Here is an 11049-nt window from a genome sequence, read left to right as displayed (position 1 = left end):
CAATATTAAGTAGCTGTGTGACCTTGGGGGAATCAATTAATCTGTCATCTTAGCTTCAATTTTATCTATGGGAAAAATGGAGTAGTTGGATTAGAATCTCCAGGTCATGGATCCTTAATTGCTGTACGCAGCATAGCCATTATATGTATCAAAGACCAAACCAGCCCTCCCAGTGGCTGGTTAGGAGCTAGAGCAGGGGTGGGCAAACTTTTTGATTCAAGGGCCACAATGGGTTCTTAAACTGGACCGGAGGGCCGGAACAAAAGCATGGATGGAGTGTTTGTGTGAACTAATATAAATTCAAAGTAAACATCATTACATAAAAGGGTATGGTCTTTTATTTTTTTAGTTTTATTCATTTCAAAAGGGCCGGATCCGGCCTGCGGGCCGTAGTTTGCCCACGGCTGAGCTAGAGTCAGGGTGATTGAGAGAGAAAGTATATAAAGTGATTTCCAGGTTGAAGGTTTAGCTTAGGATAAACTTGCTTCTATAGAATGTAAAGCATAACAAGTATCCTATATAATAAAAGGCTAATATGCAAATTGTCCCCTCAACCAGGAGTTCCACTGGAAGTTCAACTGGGAGTTCTACCAGGGAGCCAGGCCTGCCTGCCAACCTCCTGTGGCCCCTCCCCCTGGCCTGCCACACCCCCAATAAGCCCCCCCATCCCCACTCCAATCAGGGGTGGGGCCAGCTGGACCCCACCTGTGCATGAATTCATGCACTGGGCCTCTAGTAGTATATAAACAGTCAAGCCCATGCATAAAGATTTGTTTATTTGATATTTTTTCATGTAATTGAAGAGAAATTCTGAGTAATGTTGAGCACTAAGCAAAGAAATAATATGATTAAAAGGAAACAAAGAAGGGAATTCTCAGTGCTTCACTGGGGTCCCTGGGAGGTGCAGGAATGGAGCACAGGCTCCATGGTGGCCAGTGGCCCAGTCATGCACACATCTCCATCTGCCATGCCTGCCACCGCTCCTCGTGTACAGATCCACAGGATGCTAGCTGTATTCTATTTCTTTCTTTTTTTCTTTTCTTTTTTTATAATTTTTTTAATCTTTATTGTTGAAAGTATTATATATGTCCCGTTCCCCCCCCCAACCCCATTGGCCTCCTCCAGCCCACCCACTCTCCACTCCATGAAGGCCTGGGGTGTGTTATATTTCTTGACTTCGGTGACTGTTACAGAATGTTCACTTAATAATTACTTGATTATTTGCATGTTTTACATTCTGTTCTGTGCATTTCAATGTTTTTAATTCTTTTAAGATATGTGGTAATATCCTGAAGGATACTCCCCACATTTTTAAATTAAGAAGATATGCTATGTAATACCTTAATCCAGCAGTTCTCAACCTGTGGGTCGCGACCCCTTTGGGGGTCGAACGACCCTTTCACAGGGGTCGCCTAAGACCATCCTGCATATCAGATATTTACATTACGATTCATAACAGTAGCAACATTACAGTTATGAAGTAGCAACGAAAATAATTTTATGGTTGGGGGTCACAACATGAGGAAGGGCCAGAAGGTTGAGAATCACTGCCTTAATCAATAAAGAAAAAATAAAATAAATAAATAAATAAATAAATCCTCAAGTGAGGATAAAGAAAAAAAAGAAGGTATGCCTGAGTCACAATTGATTCTGGCAAATAAAATGTGTTTTCTCATGGATTAAATTTATACAGCAGAAAGGGGGGGTGGGGGATCCAAGGGCAAATACATTGTGTGCTTCCTGCCAATAAAAATATAATACTTCCTCGTTGTCATTAATGAAAAATAGCACACACTTCAAAGTTCTGTAGTCACCAAAAAGAAAGAAAACATTCAAATGAGTCACCTATTTTCACATTCAGGGCTGAGCAGCTATATAAATCTCTCCAGCCTTTGAAAGAAAACACCAAACCAAGCATAGGCCTGAAAACTATCCCTGGACCCAGCTATGCAGCTGGCCGTGCTGTGCGCTGTGTGTCTGCTGCCCGGCAGCCTGGCTCTGCCGCTTCCCCCTGAGGCAGGAGGCATGAGCGAGCTACAGTGGGAACAGGCGCAGGTATGTCACTGGCCATTCACCTGGGGCTCCACGGTCTTGCTATCAGCATTAGGGAGTATGCTTTTCAATTTGAGTAATGACTCTATTGTAAAGGCAATATATGTTTTAATCAAGTAGCTATATGAGCAGGCTTTAGTGCCTCCCCAAGCTGGGTTCAAGTTCCACCTTCACTCACTATGTAGAACAGTGGTTCTCAACCTTCCTAATGCCGCGACCCTTTAATACAGTTCCTCATGTTGTGGTGACCCCCAACCATAAAGCTATTTTCGTTGCTACTTCATAACTGTAATGTTGCTACTGTTATGAATCGTAATGTAAATATCTGATATGCAGGATGTATTTAGGCGACCCCTGTGAAAGGGTCGTTCGACCTCCAAAGGGGTCGCGACCCACAGGTTGTGAACCGCTGTACATTGTAGAGGAATATTATTAGCATAGAAATGTTATTAAATTCCTCTGAGCTTCAGTTTACTCATTTGGAAATCGGACGTTATAGTGCTATCAACCAAATGGGGTTTTCATGATGCCCTTAGCACAGTCCCTAGTCAAGAAATTGAAGTAATTCTTTATTGTAACTTGAAATTCTTTTCATAAAGACCAGAGAGCTGCCTCTTACAATGAGGACTACTTGTAATGAAGAGACTTGAAATCAGAAAACATGGGTAGAAATGACAGCTCTCGCACTTTCAAGCGTGATGATGGGCAAGTTATGAACTTTTAACTTTGTTTTCTCATGTGTGTAATAGAAGTGATCCTACTATGAATAATCATACTATGTGCTTTACAGCTCACAGGATTATTATAATGAATAAATGAAGTAATAACAGTACCAACTATCATGTAACAATTGCAAAGTACTTCATATATGTTATGTCATTTAATCCTTAGCTCAATCATGGGAAAAGGAGCCAACGTTAAGTTGATTCACATACTTGGTGAATACTGGTGAAGAATCAAAGATGAGTTTTGATAGGAGTCAAGAACAAGTTTTTCTGGTTCAAAATCATGTTCTCTCCAATGTACTACTCCTTCATAAGCAGCCTCATAAGTGTAAATAATTATTATTTGGTAAAATAATGGGATGTTTACTCTTAAGTATTATTTACAAATTTAAGCCTTAAGCACAAGAAAAGTTAGGTTTTATTTCCCATTAACTTTGACATTTAGAAGTCCCACTAATATGGTAGATTGAACCATAAGAAATTACTGATATTTTATTGTGTTTTTTTACTTCCAAAAGAGCCATTTCATATGCTTTCACCCAGTGGACTATTCAGAAGGTGTTCACTTGCAAGTGTATTGAATCCCTAGGCTTTATTTAGTGTGTAGGTTACCAATAAACCAGAGTGGGGTTGGCTAGGTTTAACAGGAGGCAGAAAAATTCACGTCAAGGATGCAGAGAAATTTCCTTCAGAGGGTGTCTTGGCAAAGCCTGTAGTTCTGGAATGGATAAAATAAGTTGTTTGTTTTTAAATGAGATTAAATCCTAACTGTCATGGGTGAACATGCAATCATTGGTAACAGGAAGAGAGAGCACAATATTGAATGAAATGCAATCATTGGGAACAGGAAGAGAGAATACAATATTGAGTGAAATGTAATCATGGGTAACAGAAAGAACGCATACAGTATTACTAAGGTTACTCACATAAAGGTTCTGAGACAAGTAACCATTCCACCTACTCCAAATTAGACTGTCAATGAGGGAGCCAGTGTTTAAATCGTTTCAACAATACTTTCATGCATTAGAACGCCCAGTGCATTTTTCTAAGGAAGTGGGCTTTGTATCAGAACACACGTTCAAATACTGGCTCCTTCAGTTACGCAAGGGGTGAACTTGCTTCTCTGAGCCATGATTCTTCACGTAAATTAGGAATAACAGTGTGGTGCCTACTTCACAGGGTGGTGATGAGGTTTAAATGACATAAGTATGTAAAGCTCCTAGGGTAGTCCCTGCCACCAGCAAGTGCTTAATAGACGTTCTTGTGAGGCCACAGCTGCCACTGTTGTTATTTCATTCACTTTTTTTATTTCTTCCTACTTAGTCCAGCAGCTGTCCTCATATCCAGACACTAGGGTCCCTTAAGAAAGCCCAGAGACCAATTGTGTGTGGAATACACCGGGAGACCTGCTTGATCCTGCAGCCTCACCATGGGTCTTACCAGAGACTTAACAGTGGAAAGAACACAGGACTGGCAGTCAGGAAACTCAGTGCCAGTTCTGCTACTAGTGGTTGTTTTTTTATTCTGCTGCTAATTCAATATGTGACCCTGAGCAAGTCATTTAGTTGCCATGAGCTTTGCTTTCTTCACCTGGAGAATATGTACATTAAACTAAATAATTTTACAATGTCCTTTCCCCGGACTAAAACGTTAACACCCTTTAACATAGTTGGGACCAGATCTCCAGAGAATCTTAGAAGGGGGTGGTGACTTGGTCTCTGATGCCAGGGAAGGTCTCAGTTGTGCCCCTTGAGGACATAGTCACTCTCCCTGATTGGCTATTACAGACGAATCTCTGTTCTATAAAGTTTACAGAGGGCTTCCCTTCAGAGCAGTTTATGGGATGAAAGAAAAATGGAGGTACTTTTTCCTTTTGCTCATGAAATAGAACGACAATGCTTTGTTATTGATATTAAATTTTCTTTTCATTAATGCGCAGTTATTTTCCTTGGTGACTCTGTAGCTATTGTGTTTTCAAATCACTGTTTGAGTCCATAGGTATCAAGGCAAAGACATGCAGACTTCTAAGATAAAAGGCAATAAACAAGGATTACAAATCAATTACTCTCTTTCCAACAGCGCTATCTCAAGAGATTTTATCCATACGACTCAAAATCAAGGGATGTCAACAGTTTACGAGCCAAACTCAAGGAGATGCAAGAATTCTTTCACCTGCCTATAACTGGAATGTTAAGCTCTGACATCATAAAAATCATTCAGAAGCCCAGATGTGGAGTGCCAGATGTTGCAGAATACTCACTGTTCCCAGATAGACCAAAATGGACTTCTAAAGTAGTCACCTACAAGTTAGTATTGCTTTGGTCGTTTAAACGAAAACAGTCAAGCCTTTCCTAAGAAGTCAAACATTGTTTTCTTGTTTGCTACCAGGGTCATATCATATACTCGAGACTTATCCCATTTCAAAGTGAATCAGTTAGTGGACAAGGCCTTTGCAATGTGGAGCAAAGAGATCCCTCTGCAATTTAAGAGAATTAGAGTGGGAATTGCTGATATCATGATTGGCTTTGCAAGAGGAGGTAAGAAAGGTTCCTGTAGCAAATCCTCAGTGCTATTTTACTTATTACTTATACTAGGCCCTCCTCTGTTCAGAATTTAAAATCTTTACATAAATAAGAATATATATACATATATATATATATATATATATATAGAGAGAGAGAGAGAGAGAGAGAGAGAGAGAGAGAGAGAGAGATGCTAGTACAGCTCTTTAGTACATTTAGAGCCACTTGTTATGGCAGAGCATGGTAAACTATGGGCCATGAGCCAAATCCAGCCCAGAACCTATTTTTGTAAATAAATTTTTATTACAACTCAGCCATAATCCTTCGTTTCCCTATTGTCTATGACTGCTTAGGGGCTATCATGGCAAAGTTTAGTAATTGTGACAGAGACCATCAAGCCAACAAATCCTAAATTACTGATTGTCTAGCCATCACAGAAAAAGTTTACCAACCCCGTTTTGTAGCATTATTTATCACACACACTCACACACACACATTTATGGAAGAGTTTAAAACATATTGAAAGCTTCCTGGAAATGGGAATTTAAATACGTTCACATCTAATTTATGGTCGCTTCTAAGTTTTTTCACTTTGTTTGGCCAGATAGTAGCAGGATGACAAATGAGTGTGAGAACTATATTCAACAAGTAACTTGTGTACCTTTTAGTGTAATTTTTCTTAAAAACCTAGCTTAATCTTTGTGTAGACCATTTCCTGGAGAACCATGCTCAAGGTGTCTTAACTGGATTTGAATGTGATGCAGATGTACTTATCTTCAAATTGGTATCAGGCAGCATCCAGTTTATCTATTCTTAAAAAACATGGGATGCCACGATCAGAGCTTTCTGCACATTCTCTGCAGTGTTCTCAGTATTGTGGTTGATGTTCAATTTCAGCTAAATTCACAGCAGCCAGGCATTTCAATATTAGAACAGAATGAAAAGAGAAATATTTTGGGGAGAAGGGAACGACCCAATGTGTTTCTCTCACATTGATGCTTCTCGTTCTCTCTCTCTCTCTCTCTTCTACCTCCCTCTTACCTCCCTCCCTTCCACTCTCTCTAAAAAATCAGTGGGAAAATATCCTTGGGTGAGGATTATAAATAAATAAATAAATAAATAAATAAATAAATAAATAAATAAAAATGAGTGGAGATATATTCAGTCACTAAGGGCAATCACTCTATTTTCTTTCAGCTCACGGGGACTACTACCCATTTGATGGACCAGGAAACACACTGGCTCATGCCTTCGCACCTGGACCAGGCCTAGGAGGAGATGCCCACTTTGATGAGGATGAACGCTGGACTGATGGTACCAGTATAGGTACAGCATGTCATCTCTCTTCTACTACATCCTTTTTAAAATCCAGAACTTCTGATACTAACTTTAATTTGATATTTGCTTTGATTAGTAATAATTCTTGAGCCCTTGATAAATGCCAACCACTGTACTATGAGGTTTAAATGTGTAATTTTATTTATTGAGCCCGTTACATTTTATTAATGTTACATATACTGGAGATAGAAGCTCAGGCTATGAGTCAAGCAACGTTGGGTTCACTTGGCTGTACCTCTACCAATGACTCTCTTGTGCCTTTTGGTAAGTTATTCATTCTCTGAGCCTGTGTCCTCATCTATGAAATGGGACTATAAATAATTCCCATCTCACAGAATTGTTATTTGAATTACATGAGGTCATGCTTACACAGTGCTTGGGTAATATTAAGAATTCAATAAATTATAGCTCTTTCTTTATGTTCCCCCCAAATTTAAGTTTTTTAATTGAAGGGAAAAGAGGAGCCGTGACTATGATATTTAAGAATTATATACAATTCTGAGTATTTGCTATTGTTTAGAAAGAACCCACACCATACCCTAGCCCATCATATTCATCATCTTACAAAATAGGCCATCATAGACATATCAGAAAACTAATGGAGAGCAGCTCTGGCATAAACAATTCTAACTGGAGACAATTTTTTTTAAAGGCTACTAATGGCTCTGAAAGGGAAATCATTACTTGTGTCTGGCAGGGGAACTCGCCACGTCAGCGATGCTTTGCTGTGAAAATCTAACCTATGTAAAATTATGGCTGTCTTCACCTCACATCTTGCATATCTTTTTCATTCTCCTTTCCTTCCACTCAAGGTAGGCTAAAGGCAGCTTTCTTCAATCTAATGCACCACAAGTGGAACTCTGGCCACTCAAATTCTTGGGCTCATACACTCCCCCTTATTTGAAAAGCCTTTCTATGAGTCTGAGAGAGAGAAAAGCCTGTTTATAATACAATTTAATAAATAAAAAGCAAAACCCAGCATTTCCTAGAGATCCTGACTTCCAGTCTCACTTTTGCAAAGCCAACTTTCTTTCTCCTGCTATTAGATACTGGGAAACTCTAATTATTTCGATAAATCTACAAGGCAGGAATTATTATCTCTGGTCAAAAAATGAGGAAGTGAGACTCAGTTTATCAATTAATGTGTCCAGAGTCATCCTGCTAATAAGTAGCAGAGCTGGGTTTCAAACCCAAATCTTAATGCTTCTAAAGCCCTTACTTTCCTCTATAGCAGCAGTTCTCAACCTGGGGATCGCGACCTCTTTGGGGGTCGAACGACCCTTTCACAGGGGTCGCCTAAGACCATCCTGCATAACAGATATTTACATTATGATTCATAACAGTAGCAACATTACAGTTATGAAGTAGCAACAAAAATAATTTTATGGTTGGGGGTCACCACAACATGAGGAACTGTATTAAAGGGTCGTGGCAATAGGAAGGTTGAGAACCACTGCTCTGTAGAATACTGCTATTTGAGTAATGATATAAGAAGCAAATAGACAGAAAAACATTACTTTACAAAAAAAAACAGAAGTAGCGATGAGATTAAAACACTACTGTTCTATTCTCCTTCTAAACCCTCCCCCTCCTTATGAAAGCCTTGAAACAAATAAGTAAACGATGGAGGTAGGTATTTTTATAACTGCCTTATTTATTATTACACGTTATATTATATATCTAGTTATTTTCATAATTACTGTTTGTTGCTCTTCGGTTGTAGGAATTAACTTCCTGTTTGCTGTCACTCATGAACTTGGCCATTCTTTGGGCCTGGGTCATTCGTCTGATCCTGACGCCGTGATGTATCCAACCTATGAAGCTAGAGATGCCAAGGATTTCAAACTTTCACAGGATGATATTGAAGGAATTCAGAAATTATATGGTAATATCTATGATTTCAAAAAGGAGGATTTCACATTGTCTCCTTAGAGTAGGCTTGAGTGAGAAAGACTGGGAAATGGGTATTTACTTGGTAAAACACACTGGAACTTACACTAAAAGCCCACTGAGGAAAGAAATTTGAGACCTTAGATATTCAAAAGTTAACCAGACTAATTTATACTATGAGGATATTGATTTTTAAGTTTTCAGTAATATTGTTTTGAGAGAGGGCAACAACAATTTATTCTTCCACTTATTTATGCATTCATTCATTGGTTGTTTCTTGTACGTGCCCTGACCAGGGATGAAACCAGCCACCAAATGATTTACCTGGCCAGAGCTACTTAGTATGTTTCCAAAAGCAATTTGGAAAGAATACAGAATGATATTTTTATTTTTAAGTCCACAGATATAATCAAACCTTCCTAGAAAAATATCAAGATGATAAGAATACAGGGCAAAGAGTTCACCTAAGTATCTCTGAATGATCAGAAGAGCCATGAATGTGCTTCCACATAGGAATGTCCTTAGGGGAAAATTATTCCAATAAGATAATGGAGTAGGCTGTCCGTTGAAACTAGAACTTACTCCCAATCAGCATTTCCCAATTTTTTTTTTCCTAGAATGCTAGTCTACAAGACAATTTAAAAAAAAAATGCTATGGAGAAACAAATTTAAAAACACTACCTACTGTATTTAAGGCGCATAGGATATTAAAAGAGTACCTAACAAACTCTTGCTTAATTCAATGCTTCCTAAATTATAATCTCTTTTATGGAACACCCATTGTGCTCTCACAGAATAGCATTTCAGGGAACATATTTTGAAAAATACCATGTAACTGTACCTTAACGTTGTGACTCAAAGAGCTGCTGCTCTCTAAAAAGTTCACAAAACACTGACAGCTGTTGGTAACGTTATTGTCAACAAAACAGAGTGAAGGAACTCCCCTTACATAAAACTGTGGAACTCATGGAATACTCTATGGCATGTATAACTGTTTTAGAACCCGAAGAAAATTAGAAAGGAACTTAAAAAATATTCTGAGGCAGACTAATTAGAAGAAAACAGAATAGTGCATCAAATCCTTAAGTATTAGAGACAATGAGGTGCCTGCCCCTAGGCAAAGTCGAGAAGAGGTAACTCGGCGGGAGACGGATGCAGGGTAGAGGGGGTCAATGGGGAGGAAGGGGGGCATCTGTAATACTTTCAATAATAAAGATAAATTTAAAAAAAGAAAAGACGTAACTTCTGGACAAATGAAAGTAATATTTAATTATATAGGTTTTAAATTTGGGGAATTCATTAATCCAAAAAGTGATACAAACAGAAAATATAAATTCAAAAGAATGTGATTAAACTCATAAATGTGGAATTATCCAATGCTTTCCTCAGAATAGTGAAAATAATAGCTAAAATGCACTGAGTATTTACAGTGGACCAAGCACTCATGTGTATTAACTCACTTAATCCAACCATTCAATGAGTTGTTCTAATCCTCGTTTTACAGATTGGTAATCTAGCATTAAAGGAGGCTAAATAGTGATTTGTCCCAAATTATACAGCTGGCAAAATGGCAGAGATACCTGACCCCCAGGCTTATATCCTACACAAAATTGCCTTTTTAGCCTTGGGGGGGTTGTTCTTCAAAACCTTTGTCCCAGGCACAGAAAACTGGGTTGGGTGAATGATAAATTATACACAATTATGACATTTCTTGAGTTTTTATGGTCTTAGGATGGTTTTATGTATTTTATACCATGTCAAAAATATTTTTGTTTTCTCTCTTAACAGGACAGAGAAGTGACTGAAGAAAGAATTAGAAGCTTCAGGGAGAACACACATTCATTCATTGGATTCTATATCATTGTTCCTTAACCAGAATCAGGGACCACTGTTCCTGCACTCCATTTAGCACTTATTTCGTCTTTCCTTGTATTGTGGTTGACTTTTGCATGTCCCTCTCCATCCGGAGATAAACTCTTTTATAGCACAATTGTATCTTATCTAAGCAACTTATACTTAGAAGATGTCAATGAATGTTAAAGGAACAAATAAATACAATTTTCATTTCATAGTAAAATTATTTCTATTTGGGAGCACTGTTTCTATGTCAAGAGAAGACATGCTACGCAATGAAATCAAAGAATAAGACTTAAAAAATATCCCGCCACATTATTTTGGGCCTTCAGCTGCACCAGGTAGATAAGGAGAGAGCTCCAACCCTTTATTGTTCAATAGTGTAGCCCAAAGGTACACTCAGAGCCCCTTATCCTTGGGCCCAAGCTCTCACTCTGAGTATTCTGGGAAAGCTAATTCTTCCCACAAAATGTATGTGAATTTCCAAGGTTTTACATTCCCACAGTCACTTCTGGCTCCATGTTCCTACCCCTGACCTCCTGATTTCATGGCCTCTCTCCTGCCACAGCTGCTCTGCGTTCGTTCCCTTTCCTCTGCCTCATACCAACCAAGATATCAGTTTCACCCTCTTCTCTTTAACTCTCTCTAAATGAGTCCCACAGGCTTTG

General features: G+C 38.7%; 1 protein-coding gene across 2 annotated transcripts; it reads left to right on the top strand.

The window, feature by feature from the left end:
• The first annotated feature begins 1861 nt into the window (after positions 1-1861).
• On the top strand, positions 1862-10619 carry MMP7 (matrix metallopeptidase 7). 2 transcript variants are annotated; one of them, XM_081100176.1, is made up of 6 exons: positions 1862-2055; positions 4857-5083; positions 5166-5314; positions 6497-6625; positions 8361-8522; positions 10316-10619. In XM_081100176.1, exons 1-6 carry the CDS (start codon positions 1948-1950, stop codon positions 10330-10332), a joined length of 792 nt encoding a protein of 263 aa, XP_080956302.1. In that variant the 5' UTR covers positions 1862-1947; the 3' UTR covers positions 10333-10619. The 2 variants fall into 2 exon arrangements, with proteins under 2 accessions (XP_080956302.1, XP_080956303.1); XM_081100177.1 differs by lacking the exon at positions 1862-2055 and adding an exon at positions 4563-4637 and having other exon boundaries at positions 10316-10600.
• Positions 10620-11049: the final 430 nt, after the last annotated feature.

The sequence above is a fragment of the Myotis nattereri genome, assembly GCF_964212035.1.
Source record: "Myotis nattereri genome assembly, chromosome: 9".
Taxonomy (NCBI): Eukaryota; Metazoa; Chordata; class Mammalia; order Chiroptera; family Vespertilionidae; genus Myotis; species Myotis nattereri.
This window is presented reverse-complemented; position numbering and strand designations above follow the sequence as displayed.

What these genes read in the sequence shown, in the direction of transcription:
- MMP7 (XM_081100176.1), top strand. Translation starts at nt 1,948, where the DNA reads ATGCAGCTGGCCGTGCTGTGCGCTGTGTGTCTGCTGCCCGGCAGCCTG. An exon ending in TCTAAAGTAGTCACCTACAA is followed by an intron (nt 5,084 to 5,165) that starts GTTAGTATTGCT and finishes GTTTGCTACCAG; the next exon opens with GGTCATATCATATACTCGAG. An exon ending in GATTGGCTTTGCAAGAGGAG is followed by an intron (nt 5,315 to 6,496) that starts GTAAGAAAGGTT and finishes ATTTTCTTTCAG; the next exon opens with CTCACGGGGACTACTACCCA.